The sequence below is a fragment of the Cebus imitator genome, unplaced genomic scaffold (genome assembly GCF_001604975.1).
Source record: "Cebus imitator isolate Cc_AM_T3 unplaced genomic scaffold, Cebus_imitator-1.0 Scaffold256, whole genome shotgun sequence".
NCBI lineage: Eukaryota > Metazoa > Chordata > Mammalia > Primates > Cebidae > Cebus > Cebus imitator.
In genome coordinates this window covers 1771325-1795089 of record NW_016107571.1, presented here as the reverse complement: position 1 = coordinate 1795089, position 23765 = coordinate 1771325, and the positions used below count along the sequence as shown (strand labels likewise).

General features: G+C 47.5%; 1 protein-coding gene and 1 long non-coding RNA gene across 3 annotated transcripts in view; both read right to left on the bottom strand.

Moving 5' to 3' along the window:
- KCNC4 (potassium voltage-gated channel subfamily C member 4) overlaps window positions 1-23765 on the bottom strand; it is a 68659-nt gene that overhangs the window by 14397 nt on the left and 30497 nt on the right. The window contains exon 4 of one of the 2 annotated variants that reach the window (XM_017499313.2): window positions 21332-21402. The exons of the other annotated variant lie outside the window; for it this stretch is intronic. Within the exon in view, the coding sequence (XP_017354802.1) occupies window positions 21383-21402 (20 nt within the window). The 3' untranslated portion in view covers window positions 21332-21382. Of the gene's footprint in view, window positions 1-21331; window positions 21403-23765 lie in introns of those variants that run through there. 2 annotated transcript variants of the gene reach the window in all.
- Window positions 7385-11916, bottom strand: LOC119467048. Its single transcript, XR_005195570.1, has 2 exons — window positions 8615-11916; window positions 7385-8544 (listed from the first exon to the last, which is right to left on the bottom strand). It is a non-coding gene; the product is annotated as an uncharacterized LOC119467048 (long non-coding RNA).

Below are 23765 nucleotides of genomic sequence, written 5' to 3'. Positions count from 1 at the left end.
ATGGTTTCCAGCTTCATCCATGTCCTTGCAAAGAACATGAATTCATCCTTTCTTATGGCTGCATACTATCCAAGGCTAGCGTTTCTTAAGGGAACTCTGGCACCCAGGGGTCTGGGGAACTGAAACAATTGATTGGCTGGGGATGAGATCATAGGAGTGTCTAAAATTGCCTTTGTGCAGTTGAGTCAGGTACTGGGAGGGGGTCTCAAGACCAGCTGGAATCTCTTGGTCTGAGAAAATGCCAACTCTGAAAAATCATCTCAAAAATATTTCAGAGATACATGGGGAAGTTCTTTAGTTTCACAACAGTGATATTATCTCTAGGAAAAGCTGGGGAAGTTATCTTGTGACCCCTGCTTATATGGCTCTGGGGTAGTAAAAAACTTCTAGAAACACACACTAAGCCATAGGCATATGCCTATTCTTCAGCGAAGTTAGAGCCTTTACCATTATTCTAATCATGTGCTATGAATGCGACTTCAATCTCTGAACAAGGAAGGGACAGTTTTTCTAGCCTCAAAGTTTAACTGTAAACCAAATTCCTCTCATAGTTATACTGGCCTCCAGACTAGAATAAGCAAAAGACCAATTTAGCCTGTGAGGTTGGTCGCAAGATGGAGTCTGCCATGTTAGATTTCTCTCATTACTTATAATTCTGCAAAGGTGATTTCAGCCCCTTCCTGGGGGTGAGGTACATAGGAACTGGGGCGAGGAGGATTAAGAATGCCTGAATGTAGTGGGTCACATCTTGCTAAAAGCAACAAAATAAGGTAATGGCTAAGGGCATAACTTAATCCTGAAAGAGGCTGAAATGAAGTTTTACTGGCCAGGGAAGAAGGCAGGAGCCAGACTGTAAATGTACTTAGGAGTGTGTTCATATGGGCGGTGGAGGCACTGGGGGAGTGGTGCTTTCTGGAATGTACGGATTCCAGAAGGACATGGAGGCAGCGGGGAATCAGGACGGGCCTCACATCGGCTGAACTGGGGTGTGTGCCGCACAGCGCTGAGCCAGAAATGTACTTAGAGCCTCGGAGCTTATTTGTTCCCTTCAAAGAAAACCCCTAGACAGCAACTGCAGTAAAAATAGCAAACAAGCAAGCACATCGTTCTTCTGCATCAGAATGGAGGAAAGAAGTTGGTCCTGAGCAGCCTGGAGTCCAGCAGCAGGCCTCCTGGGCCCCAACCCCTTCCAGGGGCCCCCTGAGCTCCCAGAAAGCCAGAACCTTTCTCCCCAGCAAAGCCCACCCTACACAGTCTCCTGAGCCTCTCACAGCCAAAGCAGTGATGAACAGCAGCCCTCTCTCCAAGGGTTCTGCCACAGAGGCGTGAGGGCTGCTTGCTAAATGGAAGCTACAAGACCTCTGGGGCTGCGGCAGTTTGTTTTGCTGCAGGACCCTTGGCAGATGGCGTTTACTTAGCCTGCCCAGCAAGCCAAAATGAGAAAGTGGGGTGCTTCAAGAGAACTAACCAGGAGCTAAGAAGGAGACACCAGAAGGAGCAAACATCCCCATGACAATGGCACATCAAGGCCTGGGGTCCTGGGGTCCAGGGAACACAGACTTTAGGCCTCTCCTGGTATTTGGGTTCCTTGGGGTGCAAATGCCAAGGACTTAAGGGGAAGAAATGGGGCCCACACGAAGATCAAGGGGGCCAATCTGGGTCAAGAATGGTAACAACAGCTGTAGCAGACTTATAGCTAGGAGCAGAGACCAGAGCTAGGCCGGGTTCAAATCCCAGCCCTGCCACTTATGGGTTCTGTGCCCTTGGGCAAGTCGTTTAACCTTTCCTATTTGCAAAATGGAAATAGTAAGTGTCTACTTCCCAGGAGTGCTAGGGTGACTGAAGGAGCTATTCCACATAAAGTGCTTAGAGCACCCCTGGCTGTTCCTAAGGCCTCAGTAAGGGTCACCAACAATGAGTGACTGTTTCCAGAGGGCCTTCCAAGAACCTTGCAGAAGTTCTTGCTGCTTCTCATTAGGAAAGTGATGTCCTGGGGCTGGATTTATTTGTGGGAACAGGTTTGTTCTGCGCTCCAGCCCCTGCCCTCCTCACTCAGCCCTCCAGGATGCAGTTTCAGTGTTATGGCTATGGATGTTTCAAGATCTGATCCTATCAGTCAGCTGAGACTCTCTCCCCATGCAGCAGTGTTGGGATCTGGTTGCCACAAAGCCAGTAGTTGTGTCCCTGATTGGCCACTTAACTTGCTTTCCTGCCCATTATTTCGCTCCCTATTGCACAGGGTGTCAGGGGAATTAGGGGAATCATACTTAAGCAGAAGAATGGCTGCCTCTATTAAATGCTCCACAGTGCCTCTTCTGTCTTCATGGACCTTCAAGAGCCAGTCCCCACCCAGTCCCTAGCTCTCCATGTAAAAAGGAAACAAAGCTACATGTATTTATTTTGTATTTCTGCAGTGCTCTGGGGTTTAATGCTATCGCATGGTAGGCTGGGTCTATCTGTGCTGAAGGAAGGAATGAATGAACAAAAGACAAACAAGGTAGGGAGGTAGGAGCAACAAGTCACTTGGGAGGGTCAACAAAGGAACCAAGGGCCTCTCTGGAGTTGGGGCGCTACCAGGCCCATTTCTCCATGTTTTCAGGAGGAGAGAGTCTAGTGCTGGGCAGGGCCCTCGCTGTCCTCCCCACCCGCAAGGGCCTCTCTCCTGGCTCTGAGCTCCTCTTCAGGACCCCAGAAAAGGCTCCCTGGTGCTAAAATGAAAGATGATTTCTATTTGGGCTTCCTCTCCAAACCAAAGAGGGTTAACATCTTGACATAAGTACTGTTGCAATGCAAGCAGCCCAGAGGGGTGCAGAGGTCCTCAGTGTTGCCTGGAAACAGGGGCCTGGGCGACCTCTTGGGCAGCCATCTCTAAAAGCTCCCTTGGGCTCTGGCTACAGCCCTCTTCTAGCAGCCTCAAACCCAACTGTGAAGGGCAATCCTCTGGGTGAGGAATATTTTATTTATGTTTTATTTCTGCTGCTAGAAACTCAGGGAGTCTGAGAGTTCTACTGTTCACTCATCAGCCACTTGTAAACTTATTTTCCAAGTCTTCTAGCCTAGGAAGAACCTGAACTCTATAAAGGGGATCTTTCTGTGGAGATGCTCAAAGAGTGTGGGGGAAGGGACAGGGTAAAAGAAGTTGCTAGCATAGCATCAATAAATTCTGTTTTAATTGTAAGTGGTTTTGTACTTTATTACTCTTTCACTTTCCCCCTTCTTCTTCTTCTTTTTTTTCTTTTTGAGATGGAGTCTCGCTCTGTCGCCCAGGCCGGAGTAGCACAGTCTTGGCTCACTGCAACCTCCACCTCCCTGGTTCAAGTAATTCCGCTGCCTCAGCCTCCGAGTAGCTGGGATTACAGGTGTGAGCCACCATACCAGGTTAATTTTTGTATTTTTAGTAGAGACGGGGTTTCACCATGTTGGCCAGGCTGGTCTCGAACTCCCGACCTCAAGCAATCCACCCACCTTGACCTCCCAAAGTGCTGGAATTACAGGCATGAGCCACTGCACCCGGTCTGCTCTCCCTCTTCTTTCTCCCCCTCCTTCTCCAGAGGCAAGCCAGGATCCCTCTTAGGGGACTAAATAAAGAAATATCTTGAGTTCCTTCCAGGAAAATTGCAGGCTCCTAGCTAGCCTTGAAAAGTAAATGAGCAACTTGGTAAGCAAGAAGGTAATAGTAGTTTAAAACGATAGCCAAGGAAGTTAAAGTCATGTTGGTTTCCCTGCAGAAACTAAAGATGACATCTCAACATATGTCCCTGAGTTGTTTCTCAGAAACCTGGACCTTACCAAGTGGATCTGCTGGTATGTCAACCTCAGATAAGGGGCGACTAAGGACTGAACTCTGACCTTCTGAACTTCTTCCTTCTAAATTTCTTCCTGAGGGGCTTGGAGGAGGTCATGCCCATGAGCCAGAGCTAATTCTTTTCTGCTGCTCCCAAATGTTTAGACAAAACTTCACCTCCTTAACCAATCACAAATCAAAAAGTCTTTGAATCTACCTATGACCTGTTCCTCTTTCCCTCACTTTGAGATGTCTTGCCTTTTTAGGTCAAACCAATGTACAGCCTCTATGTATTGATTTATGACTTTGCCTGCAACCTCTGCCTTCTTGCCTTTAAAAACTCTTACCTGTAAGCCACTGAGGACTTCAGGGCTTAAGAATTAGTGGCCCAGTCCTCCTTGCTTGGCACCCTGCAGTTAATGCCTCGGTTTCTCTTGCTGTAGTCCCAATGCCAGTGTTTGGCTTCGCAGTACTGGGCCAGCAGTCCCCAGTTCAGTTTAAAAACACCCTTTCTTTTTTTTCATATGCAAAGTCCCTTTTGGAATTCCTCAGTTGTACCAAGAACAACATGAGAAAGAGACTGCCCCACCCCAACCATTTGACCAGGAAGAATGGGGGAGCTTTGTACCCAGAGGAGAGGAAAAGCCCAGAGGTCGAGATGCTTGCGAAGGACTCTCCCCAAATGGAAACCCCCATTTAGCTCCCCTCCTCACTGAAAGCTTACAGGACTTTAGTTTTGTTTTAGAGAGCAAGGCTGGTTGCCTTTCAGGCCTCAATTTGTTCCCCAAAGTAGTCTTTCCCACTGGAAGAGCTGTGTCTTATTCTATGTATAAAACTGGATTTTTAAACCTGTCAGTCTCCCACATGAAATGTACCCTCTAAACTGGAGTCACTTTGAACCCCAGCAACACTGCGGGTCAGATGACGACCCTGTTTGAAGTGTCTGTGTTGCCCAGACATGCTCCTATTTAACCTTGATAATCCTTTCTGGATGAAGGATGCCAGAGTAAATACCGGTCATTCTATCTCCAGCAGCAATCTTAGCCAAGGAAATGCCAACCTTAGGAAATAAACAGCCCTAATATTAGCCTAGACGTGTGGACATGTTTCCCCAGCAGGTGTGGAAAAAAAAACCCTTAAGATCTCATGTATTTTTAAAGCATGCCTCATGCACCAAAATCTCCCAGGATGTCACTAAATGTAGTTTGGCCCAGAACAGCTGTTATTACCATATCTCTTACCCAAGGGATGAGCCAGCATCCAGCCCTCAGTTTCCTGGTCTCAGGATAGCTGGCTGTCCCCAAAACAGGTTGAAAAGCCCCACCCTTGCTGATCCCACATGTCCCTTTGCCACCAGGCAGGCAGGCATTTTAGAACCACAGCAGACGGCAACTCCCTCCACCATAGAAAAGAATGTGCAAGTGACAGATGCAAACAGACCATGAAGCAGACATCAGAGGTCATGCTGTCACCAATGGGCATTTCCTGACAGGGTCTGTGCACAGCATCCTCTTTTGTTCGCAGGGTATCCTAGGTGCTGGGGTTACACGGAGTCTCACACAGGCGCTAAAGGCTTGACAGGCAGGAAGGTAAGGCATCGTCATCATGATAAACACTTATTATCAGGACTGATTGTGCAGGTAAGCACTGTAGGAAAGTCCTCAGAGGAGGAATCAGGGCTGAAGAAATGGGACCTGAGAAGTACCTTGTTACAAACCTAGACGTCCACTAAGGAGGGGAGAGGGAGGGCTTCTGGAAAAGTATTGGGGAAAGGTAGGTTTCATAAGGTTGATAGAGACAAGTGAGGCAGAGCACAGCTGTATTGCAAAGAAGTCAGAGCTCATCCCGTGGCCTTCTGGGAGCCAGACTAGGACAAGTAAATGGGCCTCAAAATGTATCATACAAGAACCAGAAACTCCCTATTGGCCTGAACTTTAAATTCACTGTCACGAATGCGGCGCCTGCAGATCAAAGAGGTAGGTGCTGGTGGAAGATAGGGTTGGGAAAGTCAGAGAAGAGGAAAGGCACAGAAAGAAGAAGAAACAGTCACTGGGCTCCCAGTTGCATCAAAAGACAAAGTGCTCTATGATAAGAAGCCAGAGGGTGGCTGGGTGAAGTGGCTCATGCCTGTAATTCCAGCACTCAAGGATGGCTTGAGGTCAGGCATTTGAGATAAGACGTCAGAGGTCTAAGGCAGTATACCAAAAGCATCACATAATTGCTATAGCACCCAGAGTCCGTTCTTTTAAGAAAACAGAAATATTTTTATAACTTTATACTTTATAAGCATTTATTATGTAATTATGTCTTTATAGTTCTAATAAAATGGAATCAAAACTTACGGCCTTGTCATTTACAAGAGTTTAAAGTAAGGTAGAAAATTTTGTTTCCAATTCTTTCTTTCTTTTTTCTTTTTGAGGCAGAGTTTCACTGTTATTCCCCAGGCCGGGAGTGCAATGGTGCGATCTCAGCTCACAGCAACCTCCGCCTCCTGGGTTCAAGCTATTCTCCTGCCTCAGCCTCCTGAATAGCCAGGATTACAAGCATGGGCCACCACGCTGGGCTAATTTTTAGTAGAGACAGGGTTTCACCATGTTCATCAGGCTGGTCTCGAACTCCCAACCTCAGGTGATCCACCTGCCTCAGCCTCCCAAAGTGCAGGAATTACAGGTGTGAGCCACGATGCCCAACCTCCAATTCTTTTTTAGGTGTACAGGTATGAGAAATTTAAAGACATTACAAAACAGTGCTTTGGGCAAAATTGTGTAATGATAGAAACATCTAAACATCTGTTTTCAAATGTTTTTTCCTTAGCAAGTCATAAATTTTTAAAAGATAACAAAGCATCATCTTTAAAATGAACTGCTTGTTGTTTTGTATAAGAAAAACAAGTGACTTTAATTTTGATAAATCTTAAGTACTTGCCATGAGAAAACTGGTAAACCTTTATGGGAAACAAAAGACCTCCCTGATCACTCCATATCCCATTACAAAGTATTGTTAAGAATTCCATTATTAAAAAGAAAAGAATTGTTATATTTTATAGACCTTCTTTTTATAAAGTTAACATCATCATTTACAACACAGCATTTTGTGCACATCTGGCTTTAACTTCTTTGCTGCCCAGTAAAGGAATATTAAGTGTGGTTCTATCTTTGTTACCACATCAGATCCCTCTTTTTATTCCAGTCAATAATTTTTCTATAAAGCATTTTTATTAAGGAAGTCATTTACTCTTTTCCCACTCATCATCCCTTTAGTGGCTCAAAAATACTGCTTTCTGACACAATTCTCGTATTTCAACAAAATGTAGCGAGTCCCAGTAACTGAGATGTTAGAAATGTCTCCATTTTAAGTCAAACATATAGCAGATTTCCTATAAGGCATACCTTGTCCTAACATTCATTTACAAATTTTTCAGCAATGCTTTTTATTCGTCTTTCTATAATGCCTGCTGACAAAAGATTGCACTTTTTATTGCCATATTGTTTTTCATGTCTCATTTCAGCCATTTGTCATGGTAGAAAAAGCAAGTGTTTCCCTAAGGGCATATGGCTTTTTGTGCTTTGCAATTACTAAGAACATCAAAAGATCCATGCATATGTTTATCATTAGATTTAATGAAATGTTGTTAAATACTGGATTAAGCATTGTAATGACTAAGTGTCAGTGAAAAAATGGAGAATGTTTTTCTTCATGGTCTAGATGCTTCATTTTTAAGTATCTTACTAATTGGGAAATTTTCTGCTATCATTAGCTAGTATCTCAAGACAAAAACTCTTAAGACAATATCCTTGATTAACATTAATAAATGTCAACCATATTTCCGATAATTGTTTTTTAAACATTGAATTTTTTTGTCAACTTTTTTTAGCTCCGATAGGATGCTCATCACTTTGCCTTATAAAGTGGCTAAAAAAGTACTTATAAAGAAGGAAGAGGGTCACTCCAGAAATCTTCTTTTTGTTTTTTATGCTTTTACTATTTATATTATCTCCAGCTCGTATTTCTTTGCAGGAATCTTTCAAAGACATTTGTTCATTTTGTGAAGGTTGTGTAAACATATGGTAGGCACTTGAAAAGATGTTGGTTGATTGAGAAAATCTGATGATACAGTTATTATTTCCTCTTTTTTTTTTTCTCATGCTGTCTAGTCTAAGATCATCATTTTCTCTTTACAAAGATCTTACAGCTCCCAAATGATTTTCAAGATCTGCAATCCACTGGGCTATCAGTGGCAAGCATCCTTATGCCCTAAATGGTTTGACAAAGAGAGGGAAAAGGCCCCCTGTTCCTAGTTCAGGAGGATCAAGTTTTTAATTCTCAGCCAAGACGTTTTTTCTTGTATGCCACATTCTTTCTTGAGAGGAATAAAACCAATCTGTGGTATTTTATTCTTCACTTTCCCCCAGAGTCTTAAATACAGATGAACAGTCAAAGAGCTCAGTCTTGTCTGAGATGCTTGCCCAGGCCTGCTGGAGTTCTGCTGGGAGACTGTAGCCTGGCCAGGTCTAACCTAGGAGGAAATGAACCTGAGGACAGAGCCTGGACAGGAAATGTACATTGGTTGTTGAGTTTGCAATCGCACAAAAAGACACTCTCTTTAACAATCTTTAGGCGTCACTTAGAATTGCATTTGGCTCCCTGTACTAAAAACCCAACCACACTGGCTTACCCAAATGATGCTTTTATTTTTGTCATATAACAAGAAATCAGGAAGCAGAGAGTCCAGAGATGTTGTTAAGAAAGTTAAGAAGAACCTCAGATCTGCATGTTCTTCAAATGTACCCCAAAACCTAAAATGCAATTAAAAAATTTAAAAAAAAGAACCTCAGATCTTTCTAGCTTCCTGCGCCACCATCCTAGCATGGGGCTTTCCTTTTCAGGAGCGTGAGACAGCTGCTTCATTCCCAGGCATCTCCTCCTTCAGGTGGGAAGAGGGGCAGGGTGAGGCCAAATGCAGCCTTACTCTCCTCTTGGGCCTTTCTCTGCATGCACACATGCCCTTCTCAGAACCCTGCACCTCCATTTCATTGTCCAGTACTGTGAACACTGCAAGAGAGCCTGAGAGATCAGATATCAACTGAGCACATTACAGCCCCAAATAAAATTGACATCCATTTAGTGAGATGAAGGGGAGGAAAGATTCTGGAATAACTCGGAATGTCTGGGCTCATTTCATGAATTAACCACTCATGCTTCAATTCCATATGGAATAGACTGATCCTTGCTCGTCCACCATCCCCTCTCAAAAACTTGTTCATCATGCCTTAGACAAGCAGCACACTGAGAGAAAGTCTTCAGGGGGTTCTCCATGTGCCCCAGTCACACACTGAGCTGGCCTACGATTCATTCCTGAACAATTTCCTTGGAGACAGTAGGGACCGGGATGCCTGGACCCAGCCTTTGGTTTACTGTGGGGAAAAGGAGGCTCCTCCAGGTCCTTGACCTACCTTCTGAGTGCTTGAGGAGGACACCTCCGATTCACAAATAAATGGAGCCATCTGCGACAGGCTGCGCAAAGGCTGAGCCTCAACCGCAGAGCCACAGCATCCAACCCTGCTATTCATCCTGCGTCCAGATGGGAGTGCAGCCCAGCAGCCCCTGAGGGCGTTGGATTTCAGCACGGGGAAGACCTTGTGTGGGAGGCTCTCCCAGGCAAGAGGAGGTGGGAGCAGGAGGAGGGGAGGCTCAGGGCTGGGGCGCTGACTGTACTTGAAGCTGTGATTCTCATCAGCGCCTTGGAGGATTTGCCACTTCTGCTCCACGCCTCTTCCAAAGGTGATATGGTAGATTTCATTCAAGCTAAATAGATTTACTATTTTGTCAAATATTAAGAATTTTTGTGTGTCCTTTTAAAAGCAGCATAGCCTAGGTGACTCTGGGCAGGGTTAACAGTCATCCGTGTGAATAAATCAGGAGGATGGATGGTTTTTTTTCTCTCATTGTCAAATCAACATATACACACTGAAGAAAATTTAGAAAGTACAGAACAATTTTAAGAAGCAGGAAACAAAACTTTTTGTAAATCTTAGGAGAAATACAAATCTAGATACAGATTCCAGATATATGGGTAGTACCTCCCTACAGTGCCTAGGAAAGTGTCTATGGCAGAAATTGCTGGCTGCTGCCAATATCATTCTTCATTTCTACCACAAGCTCAAATTCATTTAGCACAACGACGTGCCCAGGTAAAAGACAGCATTGCTTAACCTCCCTTGCAACTGGCCAGTGTGAGAGGGTTATAAGTAGAACTTGGATGGGATCGCAGAAAGACTCCTCACGGGGCAGGCAGGTCAGGCATGCATGCTGTGCCATTTTGTTCCTTTCTATTCCCACCTTTCCTGCCTGAAATGTAAATGTGATGGCTAAAACTCCAGCAGTCATCTTGGACATTTTAGGATTAAAGCTATGTCCAAAGACAGTGATGCAGAAAGCTGGAAGAAACCTGCATCCCTGATGACTTGGTCAGAGCTGCCATACCTTCTCTGAAACCTGCCTCTGGACTTTTATGAGAGAGACTTAAGCCTTTGTTTAAGTCACGGTGGTCAGGTCTTCATTAATCACAACTAAATGTAATTCTTACTGATCCACTGCCTGGCACAGCGTGATGTCTAGTAAAAGCTGGAACATCTCTAAAGAGCTACAGGTGCTGAGAACAGTGGGCAAAAGAATCCTGGCACTGCTCCACTACAAGCTCTGAGTGACCAAGTCCTGTGCTCTTTTGGGCCTCAGTTTATTTTCTCTGACGTGTGAGGGTCACACTAAATACTCTCTAAAGGCTTCTTTGAGCTCATGTCCTTCTGAATCTATGGACTGGAGAGATCTGGGTGCTCTTCTGGTTCCGCTCTATCACTTTGTAACTGTAGGTGGGTTTCACAGCCTCTTGGAGCCTTGGGTTTTCATCTCGGTTGAGGTACACAGGAAATGTCTGTTGAATGAAGGAGGAAAGTGGGGATCATGCCACCTGTCTTGGCTGCCTCCCCAGATGATAGCAAGGATAGAATAAGATGACCCTGTACCATGCCACCCAGAAGAGCGGGCTACTGTAATTCTAATGGCTGCAGGACTGGCCTCCCCTGACCTCATGCAGAGCTTGTGTTCTAGGTATTTGCCAGAACTGGCCTCTACTAGAAAATGGCCCTGCCACCTTCCTCTCTTTGAGCAGCTCCAGACCGCTTCCTGGGTGGCCAAATCCCTTTGTTGAAGGAAGGACCAGGAAGAGAACTAAAGAGGTCCACAGCAAGTGTCAGTGAGAAATACAATCAGCCCCTCCCTGAATGAAGTTCCAGAGACACTATCCACCATCTTCTGGCTGACCCCTTCTGAGGGTGCCAGGGACTTCTGCCATCATTTATCTTCAGGGGAGAAGGCTGTGGCCATCTGAGGAGCTTCTTGATCCCCATTGGCCCGGAGCTCCACCTGTGCGGCTGTTTCCTGGGAGGAAGTTCGGTTGTCCTGGCACTCAATCTCCATGGCAACCCTTGCTTTTGAGACACTGAATGGAAACAGCCTGGTACGGAGAGGCCAGTAGCAGAATACTGATTTGCCTGAGTGTCTGTAACAATGACTACATCCCAATACCTTTCCAGATACCCAAAGAGCTAAAAATACACCCGGTTCTGTCTAGGGCTCTCCAGCCCCGCTAAGCATCTTAAAGTACATCTGTGCTGGCTCTGACCTGCTAATATTAGTTATCTTCAGCAACTTGGGCTTGGGGACATGGAGTAAGATGTTGCATGCAAAATTGCTGAGCCCAGGTCCGAAGGGGTGCGTTAGAGAGAAGAGGGTGAAGTGAGGAGGACCTCCTGAGAGGGAATCAGGGGGTTCCGGGGTAACAGGCAGCAGAGAGCACACCGAAATCTTAACTCCCTGCAGAGCTCTAGGGAGCTTGTTTGTCCAACTCAGACGATCTAAGCATTTGCTCATTTGACAGCTATCTATTAAGTACCTACTCTGCTCCAGGCTCTTTGCCAGGCACTGGGATGCCAGGGGTGAATAAAGGAGAGTGTATGTTCCCTGCTCTCACCAGAGTTTACCAAATGTCTTAAGTCAGAATCATCTCTGCAAGTCCAGAAATACTGTCTGCATATACTAGGATGTCTCCTCTGCTACGCAGTGAGGATTATTTTACTTACATGTTGGCACCCCTTCCAGAACATAGTAGGTGGTGAGCTAATACAGAATTGAATGGAATGGGATGAACTGGAATGACACTGCTACAACTTCTGTGGCCTGTTTAGAGCACTGCCGCAGTCTTCTCCTGGGCCTCCCAGAGGCTCTGGCTGGCTCTGCGAAGTATGTGCTCAGGCTGTGAGGTGCTGTGTTTGGGATAGACGAGGTGACTGCTCCACTGACACCTGCTGAGAAAGCTCAGTATAAGGTGACAGTTTGAATTTATTCCTAGTTTCCTTGGCAGGATGTACAGACAGTCCCCCCTCCACCTCATCTCCTTCTTCCCGTAATCACTGCACATGGCATTCAATTAATTCAGCATTTCCCAGGGCAGGAAGCTGTACAGAGTTTAGAGCAAACAGCCGTGCCAGGGCTGCTCTCAAAAAAGCAGCTGTCACACTCAGCCCCAGTCTTCAGCTCCAACCTGGCCTCCTCCTCATGGCAGATAAGCCACAAGATGGAGAAACGGAAAATGACCATGACTCTCTGGGGATGTTCTTGGATGTGCCGTGGGTGCTATGAAGGTACATGAAGTGCAGACGCCACAGTGACCCTCACCATCCTCCTGAGCCTCAGGGGTCAGGTCCTGTGGCTGGCTGGTTGGCTTAGAGCAGAGAGAAGGGGCTGGGCTCCGGGATGTACCACATCCTGCAGGCTGTCTAGCTGAGAATGAGAGTGCTTCCATGCGACCAAGCCCTCCTTTCTGGCAAAGCATCTCCAGATCTGCCTGAACAGGGACATCCACAGCAGAGCTGCCTGGGGTTCCTTCCTGGAACTCTGCAGGCAAAACAACAGCAGCAACACCTCCCATCCCCCAATAGGTGGGGACACAGCCAAACCGTATCAATGTCCTTGGCCTGTGGAGCTTGAAGTCCTCTAAGTGGACACTCTAAGCCAAGCCGGACTAGCATGCAGTGACACTGTGGCCCCTCACATGGAGGTCCTATAGGGACTCCTGCCAATAGGCCACCCTACCCTGTAGGCACTCCCCAGCCTCCCTCTGGGTAGAAGCAGCTGCCACGAGGGATACCTGGCTGTTCCTGTTTGCCTAGGACCTATCTCCCCTCTCTGCCTGCTACAAGGCCCTAGTCCCATCCCCCAGAACTGCCCTTAAAGGCTGGAGTGTAGCTAAGCCTGCAGGAGGTGAGGCCAGGGTTTCCAGGCAGTCCAGCGGCTTGGCTTCAGGAACAGCCACCTGCTTCTCCACCTGATGGGCTTGGCCTAGCCTCCCTACCCCAGCTGCTCCTCTCCTCCTCCCAGAGAAGCCCGGGGCCTCTTCTAGGAGAGTGGTCCTTTCCCAGCAAACTGGCTGTATATGAGCACACAGCACCTCCAAGGAGGTCTTCCTTTCCTCTTCCTTCCTTCCTTCCCTCGGGGGCCTTGCTGGGTGCCTCACTCAGAGCAAGTGCCACTCCATGTTTGTGGGATGACCGAGTGAAGAAAGGAAGAAATAACTGTGCTGAAAGTCTCAAAACTACTTCAGCCCCTTGGCAATTTGCTTTTCCTCAGGACAGGAATCTCTATCCACACTGACAGTGCCCCTGACCTTTCCTTATGCCAACCATGCAGGCATATTTCTTCAAGAGGACAATCCCATCTCTTTTCCTGGGAGCTTCCAACCACAAAGTGGCCCAGGCTTGCTCAGTGGTGCCAAATGTGGCACATGAATTATTCTAAGCAACTCGACGGCCTGGTTTGTAGGTGTATGCCATACAGAGACTGACGGGAACTGTGCCCTCAGGGAGTGAGTGCAGAAGGCAGTAGGGCAAGATACAGGGTGGTCTACCAGATGGCCGCCTGGAGGACGTGGAGGAGGGAGGAGGGACCCCTCCTAGGGGTCTGCCTGGACTTCTGGCTGGAGATGAGGGTTAAGCTGATTAGGCATTGCTGGGCGATGAGGTAGGCCTGGTCATGTGGGAGGAGGGAGGTGGAGGAGCCTGGGAAAGGGGAGCTGTGTCTGGCAACCATTTGGAAGAGGGTGTTTTATTTGGCATGAGAAAAGTGGTGATGACCCATTCCTGTTTTCAGCAACTAATTCCTGCTAAGGTGTTAATTGTTAATTAAGGAAGGTGTTTGCTGATAACAGCTTCAAGGTGGGACTTGAAAACATATGATTTCACTTATATGAGGCACTTAGTCAAATTCACACAGACAGTAGAACCCTGGTTGCCGGGGCTGGGGGAGAAGGGAATGAGGCATTATTGTTTAATGGGTGCAGAGCCTCCGTTTGGGAAGATGAAAAGAGTTCTGGAGATCGCCGGCCGTGTTGGTTGCACAACATGTGAATGTATTTAATGCCACTGAAAAAAATGGCTAAAATAAAAAATTTTTGTGAGTCTATTTGACAACAATTTTTTTAAGGCAATGTTTTTATTCTCTTTCTCCAGAAGCAAGGCCTCTACTCATTTTTTCTTTTAAGGACAGCAGGCAAGAGCAGTGACACTTCTAAAAGGTCGCCAACCCTGAGCTTGATACCTAATTATCAGCTGATCCTGCTCAGACTCCCAGAGGGGAATTGATTAATCAGTGTTCTGTCCAGGCCAAGGAGTCTATATATCAGACTCATTGGAAGGAAGCTGGCTCTGGTGCTGAAGTCAGGCCGAGGGAGGCGAGGTGGATTAGCATTCACTGAGTGTCTGCTGTATGCCAGGCAATGTGATAAGCAGGTGCCAGGCATACAAATCAACAGCTTCTGTCCTCAAGGAATTTGCAAGCAACTTCCACCCTCAGCTACCAGCCTGCCAGCCCCTATTGTGGAGAAGGCCATGAGCGTAAAGAGGAAGAGACATATTCTTGCAATTGTCTGCCAGGACGCAGGACCCAAAGAATTTTTTCCAGGGCCTCCAGAAAAAAGGGGCCTACCCTGCTACTGACCTCTAACAACAAAAGTGTCTCTGTGTCCAGATCGTGAAAAGCAGTTAGGGTTGTCTGACAGAATCTTCATAGTGATGTAGTCAGCCATGGGGCAGGAAAGGACAAGAATCCTGTCTGGGCTCCATACTTCCTGCAGCCCCCCGGGGTGGGTGGGCAGGGTGGGGGGCCTGAGAGGACCTCACCTTTGAGCTGACAGAAGAGACTTTCTTTGGCCAGCATCCCCTGGTGATCACAGGTTCCTAAAACTGGGAAACCACCCAAATAGTTCAGGTTCCTGAAGGGAGGGTCTTATCTTTCCTACATCTGCCACTCTCTAGACATGTGGCTGATAGAGACCCCGCCACAAAGTTTGGCCGGCAGTTTAAACTTTCAGCCTCAATTCGAAACACATGATTTTCATTCATTCAACATCGACTGAGTCCCAACTTAATATTAGGTATGTTAATAATTAAGTCTCTGCCCTCAAGCTGAACAGGAGACAGAGATATGTCAAAGTATAATTTCCAAAAAGTTAGAAACACTAGTCTCACAAAGTTATAGTATGAATATGTATTAAAGATTTTATTGAACTCAAACAATACAATAATGAAGTTGATTCAAAGAGCATTTGAGGAACTGGGATTTAAAAGAAAGGCACACCAAAATAATTTTTTAAAAAATAAATACATATTTAGTTAATGTCCTACAAGGAAATAAAACTGGGTTATTTTTCCTACTGGATACAAATCATTTCACTATCAGGCAAACAAACAAACAAAAACCCTGTAAGTTAATATGTAACTTCACAGTCTGAGCCCTTAATCAATAGCAAATGACAAAGTCAAGCAATTATTGTCTTCTACTGCAGCACTTTCCAGTGGATATGTAATGTGACTCAGGTGCATAATTTAACTTTTTCTAGTAGTCACATTAAAAAGTAAAAACAAACAGGTGAAATTCATTTTAATAATTTATTTAACCCAACACATTCAAAATATTGTCATTTTGACAAGGGCAGTAGTCACATTTCAAGTGTTCAATAGCCATCTGTTGATGGCACACTTTTAGAGAATTAGTAATCTTCATGTCAGACAAAGCCTCAGTATGATATTGAAGGAACATGCAGGCATCCTCTAGGCCACAGCTATATTTTGGATCATTTTCCTACCATATCTACACATATCCCTGTGATCTAGTTGGCCAGGACTACAGGAGAGTCTAATCTATGAGGCTTGAAAGGGCCTGTGGAAAGCAGTTGAGTAAATATCTGGTGCAACAAATGCTCTTGTAAAGGTATGTCACTGGTTGAGGAGCAAGACGTTCTGCTGGCGGGACAAGGTGGATTAGAAGAGACTTCACAAGGTCTGGCGCGGTGGCTCATACCTGTAATCCCAGCACTTTGGGAGGCTGAGGCAGGTGGATCACGAAGTCAGGAGTTCAAGACCAGCCTGGCCAACATGGTGAAACCCCGTCTCTACTAAAAATACAAAAACTAGCTGGACGTGGTGGTGCACGCCTGTAGTCCCAGCTACTTGGGAGGTTCAAGCAGAAGAATTGCTTGAACCCAGAAGGCAGAGGTTGCAGCAAGCCGAGATCACGCCACTGCACTCCAGCCTGGGTGACAGAGCCAGCTTCTGTCTCGGAAAGGAAAGGGAAGGGGAAAGGGAAGGAAAAACTTCATAAAAGAAATCAATGTATCAAAAAGAAAGGCCGGGGCCGGTGGCTCACACCTGTAATTCCTACACTTTGGGAGGCTAAGGCAGGAAGATTGCCTAAGCACAGAAGCTCCAGATCAGCCTGGGTAACATAGCAACACCACATCTCTACAAAAATTAAAAATTAGCCAGGCATGGCGGCATGTCCCTGTGGTCCCAGCTACTCAGAGGAGGATCACTTGGGCCTGAGAGGTCAAAGCTGCAGTAAGCTGTGATGGCACCATTACACTCCAGTCTTGGTGACAGAGCTAGACCTTGTGTTTAAAAAAAAAAAAAAAAGATACCTGCACTCATGTTTATTGCAGTACTATTCAGAACAAAGACATGGACTCAACCTAAATGCCCTGCCCACCAACAGATGATCAGTAGATAAAGAAAACGTGAGGGCTGGGCGTGGTGGCTCACGCCTATAATCCAAGCACTTTGGAGGCCAAGGCAGGCGGATCACCTGAGGTCGGGAGTTCAAGACCAGCCTGACCAACATGGTGAAACCCCGTCTTAAAAAAAAAAAAAGAAAAAGAAAACATGATACACATACACATGGAATATTATGCAGCCACAAAAAGAATGAAATTATGTCTTTTGTAGCAACATAGATGGAACAAGAGGTGAAATAAGTTAGACACAGGAAGACAAATATCTCATGTTCTCACTCATAAGTTGGAGCTTAAAAATGTGCACACATGGATGTACAGAGTGGAATGATGGACAATGGAGACTCAGAGGGAGAGAGAGCAGGAGAGGGGTGGGTCATGAGAAATTACTTCATGGGTACAATGTATGTTATCTGAGTGACCGATACCCTAAAAGCCCTGATGTTACTACTGTGCAATCTATGCATGTGACAAAATTGCACTTGTACCCAATAAATGTGTACCAAAAAAAGAGAAAAGAAAGAAAGAATGAAAAGACTTCACAAAGGATGAGCAGGTTCACAAGGTGGAGGAAGGGAGGGGACACTCCAAGCACAGGGAAGTGTGTGACCCCACACAGGAGAGTGCACACATTCAAACACTCCTGTGTGTATGAGATTGGAGTCCAACTGTGTGGCAGGGACTGACTGAGGCCCAAAAGAGAGGCTGGGACCAGATGGTGAAGGTTCCGGGAAGCCACACTGAGGCATCTCACCTTTATCCAGCAGGGAGTCAGAGAAGACTTTTCAGAAGAGGAAGGGCATGACCAGTCTTGTCTTTTAGCAAACTTCGTTCAAGGAGCTGTTAGACCTGTGGCTGGTGGAATCTTTTCCAACTCCCTACCCTCATCACCCCAATTGTAAATGGGGATGAAGTCTGAGTCATCATTCGTAGCTAAAAATATTTTCTGGGCACCAAGTGATAGAGGTGATTCCCAAATACAGGCAGAGGGTGCAAGGTGGCTTCTGAGGTCAGGATGGATTAAAGGCTCCTTCAGGGATCTGAAAAAGGCTGCAAGATGACTTTTATAGATTGGTGATTTAGTAGCTGATACTCTGGTAGCCTTGAGGTCGGGTTAACATGAGGTCAGAGAAATCCCAGTTTGGCATTAACTTAGCCACTGGACAAGTGAGGCAAGAAATGGGCTTGGACTATTTTTAACCCCATCCATCTGGATGGAGGTAAGAGCCAGCTTTGATTTTTCTGTCCTTTATATCCGAGAAGCCTGGAGTACTTTGTGGGCATTCCCTACCATGCTGGTCTCTACCTCCTGCAAGAAGCAGGTCAAACAAGGGCAGCCAGAGCTGGAACGGGCACAGATAGTACAAAGAGCCAAGAACTCCTTCGTTCTCTGAAACATCCTCCTTGATCCCCACCCTCTCAATGTCAGAAAGAGGAGACTGACTTGTTGAACCTCTTGTTCAACCTGAAGACAAGATACATGCACTGGGCAAGTTTCTTCAGGCCAAGAGCCCTTGCCTAACAGGAAGAGAAGAGGCAGTGTGGAGAGGGAGAGATTTCGGGACGGTTCCATAGCCAAGCCAACTCTGTTGGGGGTGCGTTATGGAAGCAGAACCGAAGGGTCTTAAATCAGCTTCCTTATGGCTGCTGTGTTTCCAAGTGACTGGTCTCGGAAGAGAGTGGACTTTAGGGTCCTATTTCCACTTAGGGTTGTACAATCACCAAGTGCAGGATAACTACCCAGTTGAAAACTCTGGCCTGATCTCCTTAGAGATAAGTCTTCTTGCTTCTGATGCTTCTTGCCATTAACTGATCACCGGATGCCTTCTGATGACAGGAAGAGCAGAGAACACTGAAGCCCAGAGCAGCAGAGGAAACTGAGTTAGAACTTGGGGAATGGTCCTAAATGGACATAGATCTGCCAGCTCTCAGCCCCATGTTTAAAACTGAGCTCCACAAAATGTCAAATATTTTATTAAAGCCAAAATCCAGTCTGAATTCCAGCTGTGATCCAAATACCACATACAGGTTCAGTTGCCTCTCTGCCACAGAAGCCACCAGCACTTAGGTTGAGACCCTCTGATCACTCGTCTCTCCCCTTCTCTCCTCTGCCAGACCTACTCCTCCAGCCCCAGCCCCTCATGGGGAGGCTGTGGACTAGCCTATGTTCCTTTTCTCCCCAATTTAGCTTTCCTTAAAGGTTCTCTAGTGGAATCTACCTATTGAATTGGGAAAGGTTCTTAAAGCTCATCCAGAAAAGAAGGAAGGGAGGAAGGAAGGAAATTAAACCTTATAAAATGTCAAGTTATTGAGCTAAGTAGGAGGGGTACAGGATCTACTGGAGTTTTGTGTGAACTTGCTGAGGTGGGCAGTGTTATCCCTAATTTTATCCCAAATGGGGAACTGCAGCTCAGCCAGGTTAAGCAAGTTGCCAGACTGCATAGCCCATGGCGGAAGCGAGGCTGGAGTTCAGGCCCCTTAATTTCTGTCCACATTCAGTGTCAAGTACAGCTGAGTTAATTCTAGAGAAACCAGTGATGGAGCAAACCCCCCACGGCATGGATGCCTTGGATTGAGCTAAATGGCAGCCATCGGGGCCACGTGGCTCATTATCTTCATAGCCTCTGCTGGTCCCATGTCTAATTTCTAGACCGAAAGTTCTTCATATTGTGTGTCAGGGGGTTGAGGGGAGAGGAGGGGAGAATCAGAGAGGTGGAGCTGCTGGTGATCGGGGAAGGAACCAGCCCATGGCAGAACCACAGGTGGCCTGGGCACCTCCCAGGGCGAAGTGTGTTGGTGTGTGTGAGACATGGCATGGCTCTGTGAGCTGAGAGAGGCAGGGCCCCCCAGGCTAGTCCTGACCCATCCTGGAACTGGACTTTTTGTTCTTTCTATTTTTTATTTTTAGACAGAGTCTCGCTATGTTGCCCAGGCTGCAGTGCCATGACTAATTTAGAGGTGCCGTCATAGTGCACTGCAACCTCAAACTCCTGGGCTCAAGCCATCCTCCCGTCTCAGCCTGTTGAGTAGCTGGGACTACAGACATGTGCCACCGCACCCGAGTTAGGGTTTGTTCTAATAAGGGAAATGTATTCCATTACACAGCTTGGATTCCTGAGCGTCCAATTGGAAAGTGGATTAAGATCTCTTCTCCCCAAACCAGTGGCATCCACAGTTAAAATAAGAACCCAGAGTGGTCTTGGTCTCAAAGAAACCCAAACCATCCACCTGCCAATGATGGAGTGGCATCAGGCTAATCCCACCACCAAACCAGCCTGTTAAAAATAATGATTACCTAAAGAAAACATTGCAGAAAAAGAACCCCGACTAATCTGTGCTGGACTGGAATGCGTGCCTCTTGTTCTGACCTACCTCCAGGGTGAAATGTGCCACCTCTTCCTTGCATTGTTGCCCCATTCTGCTCATTCACGTGCTCACTCAGCAGACACCCAAACAGAGCGTTTGGGGTTTGCCCGGCTGTTCTATTTCCAGCCTGTTCAGTTCATTTTAGGCTCCGCAGCCTCTCCCCACAGCCGGGTGCAGTCTCTCCCCCTTCCCTGCCTGCTTTTTCTCTCCTGGCTGGCTCCGAGGCTCCTGCTCCTCTCTCTGCCACTCTCCCTGTCCCCCTCCTTCTCCTCCTCTTTGTATTCCCCTTCTCAGCTTCTGAGATCCTGCTTTCAGGGGTGTGCGTTTCCCTCTGGCCTCTCACTGCTTCAGGAAGCAAGCATACAGGTGCCACTGTTTCCGGGTCGTCAAGGGGGAAATGGGCATGACTGTGAGTTGTCTCATGAGCACTGGTGTCCCAAGGCCCTACCTCGAGCTGGACCTGCCTCCACCCTCTCAACCCCTCTGAAAAAGGGCTTCTAGTGCTTCTATTGTGCAAGTCATGCCTGCCAGGGCAGGGTTCCTCAATGTCAGTGGGGAAGGACACACACTGAGCACTGTTTCCTACCTGGGTCTATAGCCCCTTCACATATTCCACCTCCATTTACTCCTCTGGGCAAAATCTAAAGATGTATCATTATCTCCATTTCACAGACCATGCTTAGAGAGGTTAAGTCATTTGGCCAAGGTCACGCAGCTCACAAGTGGCAAAGCCAGTGGAGCCAGAAATAGCGGTCTGGCTGTGGACCGGGAAACGAAGGCAATCGACGTCGTGGTGGTGCTGGTGCCAAGGGGCCGGCTCCTCACTGTGGCTGTGTCTGGCCACAGAGCCAGTGTAGAAGCATGGTCAAAATCGGCCTGTGACATCTATCTGTGAGATCTCCATCAAATTACTCTCTGGTTTCTTCGCCTGTAAAATGTGAGTGATTAAAAAAAGCCCTTACCTTCAGGGATTGCTCTGGTCCATTGCCATGTCGGGGTTAATGCCCTCTGACTCTGGAGGAACACCCAAGTCCAAGAGAGAAAGTCTGAAGAACGTTAGCCCCTTACCTTCAGTAGCGCTTCAGGAGTTCCAAAGGACCCATCCATCCACTTTCTCATGTAATTAGCATCCCACCTTGAAGGAAGACAGGGGAAGCTTAATTCCCATTCACAGATGTGGAACTTCAAGCGCAGTAATAGCATGGGATTGGCTCAGACGTCTCCCTGTGGAAACAGCCCTTGCCAGGCCTCTTTTTCTTTGTCAACTTATGTGGCAGTAGTTTTGTCCAAGAGCACAAACCTGAGCACCTAACTAGCACTTGGAGAGTCGGGGTGGGTGAGGGGCTCACAGAACACCACTAACGAAGACGGAGAAGGAAGAAGAATGGAGACAGAAAGGACCCAGGACGTGAACCCCGTGCTGTTCCACGTTGACTGTGACCCAAACTGCAGCTACTAACATCGGGAAAGAAGGGCCCAGATGGCTGAAGCCTGGAGAGTTGGGGGGAATGCAGACTCTGGAGGGGAGCACTGATGGTGAGGGTGGTGTGGGTAAGGAGGAGACTTGGCTGCCTGGTGGCGGCGGGATGGTAGAGTGAGAGGCCCAGCATCCCCGAGAATTATTCTGGACAAATCTTACAACCCAACCACGGACCTGAATGACAGAGGTGAACGACAGAAGTCAGCAAAGGGCAGCTAATTCATTCACTCATTGCTTTGTTCACCTTTGGGCTCCTGAGCATGGAGCAGGGGTTGGAGGTAAAAACATGAAGAAGGAAAGCATCCATAAATGAGTAAACAAGCAATAAATTAGCACTGTGCTATGATGGAGGAATATGCAAGGTTCTGTGCGAGCATAAAGGACAGAGGAACTCTACCTGGGAGAGCCCAGGAAGGATTCTGAGGTGACAGTGGAGTGGGTCTTGAGGGATGAGTAAGAGTTTGCCAGGCTGAGGACACAACAGTGGAACGTAAGAGGGGAGCACAGGAGAGGGAAGATCTTCCAGACAGAGGCAGCTTCTGTTGCATATCCCTTTGGATTTCTCTTTTGTGCTCCATGTCCTTGTTAATTGGAGTCAGGCCAGAATTCCTTGTATAGCCCTGGCCTCTAATTTGACCCACACAAGGAAGTTTTGGATTTCTTCCTCTCCTAATCCAAATAATTACCTATCCTGCTTGGAGCTCTCTCGTGCTGGGACTTCCTATCACAGGGAACAAGGCTCTCACTCTACAAGTTGACAGAAGGTCAACAGTTCTATCTCCTAGGAAATATACATGGGCCCTAAATTCCTACCAGAGTGCTAATGACTAACACAAGGTACTTTCTTGTGCATAGATCAGAAAATGAAGACTCTGGAAATGTGTGTGTATGTTTGGGGGCCAGTATGCAAGGGGACAGTAGTCAGCGAGAACCTCTGGCAGGGGTGGGGATGAACCCGAGAAGAAAGATGGAGAGTACTAGAGAGCAACTCTCTAGTCCTGTCCAGGGAAACCCAGCTTGTCACCACCTAGCACTGAGGCCCAGAGGGAGCCTGGTATCGCTGGAGCCTTCTTACCTCCCTGCCGCCCTCAACATCCTGTCCCCGGGCTCCCTGGGAGCTGGATGCCATCTCGAGTGGGGTCCTGAGAGAAATGAGGTCCCTAATCGATCTGCTAGGAGTGCAAACAGTGTCGTCCCCTCACGGGAGGGGCGGGTCCTGGGCACACGGAGGGATGCTGGGAGAGGGCTGATGGTGACTCCTGTTCCCTGGTACTGTGGCTGCCTGGTGCAGTGAGAGGATGGCACAGACTGGTCTCTCAGCAGCCTAATTAGGAGCAGCTCTGCCGTGGTGGCAGCCCTGGTGGTGGTGGCCGTGGCAGTGGCACAGCTCTGCTTCTCATGGGAGCTTAGGAGCCAGCACCCCAGGGAGGGTCGCCGTGGCAACAGCTACTCTGGGAACAGATCCTCCGGGCCTGCAAGGCTGGTCCCTGGTCTTCCCGAGGGGCAGCTGGCAGGCCTGGGCCGGGTGCGGGGAGGAGGTGGGGCACCTGTCTCTGAGCCACCTAGCCTCTGGGGCCCAAGGCTGAGGCATGGAGGAAAGCCGGTGTTCATTTTCCTTAGTTTCCGATGAACATTTGATCACTGATGCTGGATTTGGAGTTAATCGTCCTTGGACCAGGGGCTGAAAATGAGGAGCTGAGGGGAGGGGAGCTGAGGGGAGTCTCTAGGAATCTTGCAGGTGGCTCTGGGCCTCAGGCTAAGGAATCCTGGGCTCTGGGTCCTGCAGAGGTCTCCTAAGGAGCAGTCTCTCGGGGTGGCTGGGGTCTGTGAGCTGAGAGCTCAGGGTGCCCTTGGTGTCAGTGGCAGGCTGGAGGAGCCCTGCAGTCCCACCTGAGGCCGGAGCAGGCCCAGGAGGCTCTGAGTCCAGGAAGACTGGGAGGGGTGGCAGAGTGGGGTGCTGAGTCCAGGAAGACTGGGAGGGGTGGTGGAGTGGGGTGCTGAGTCCAGGAAGACTGGGA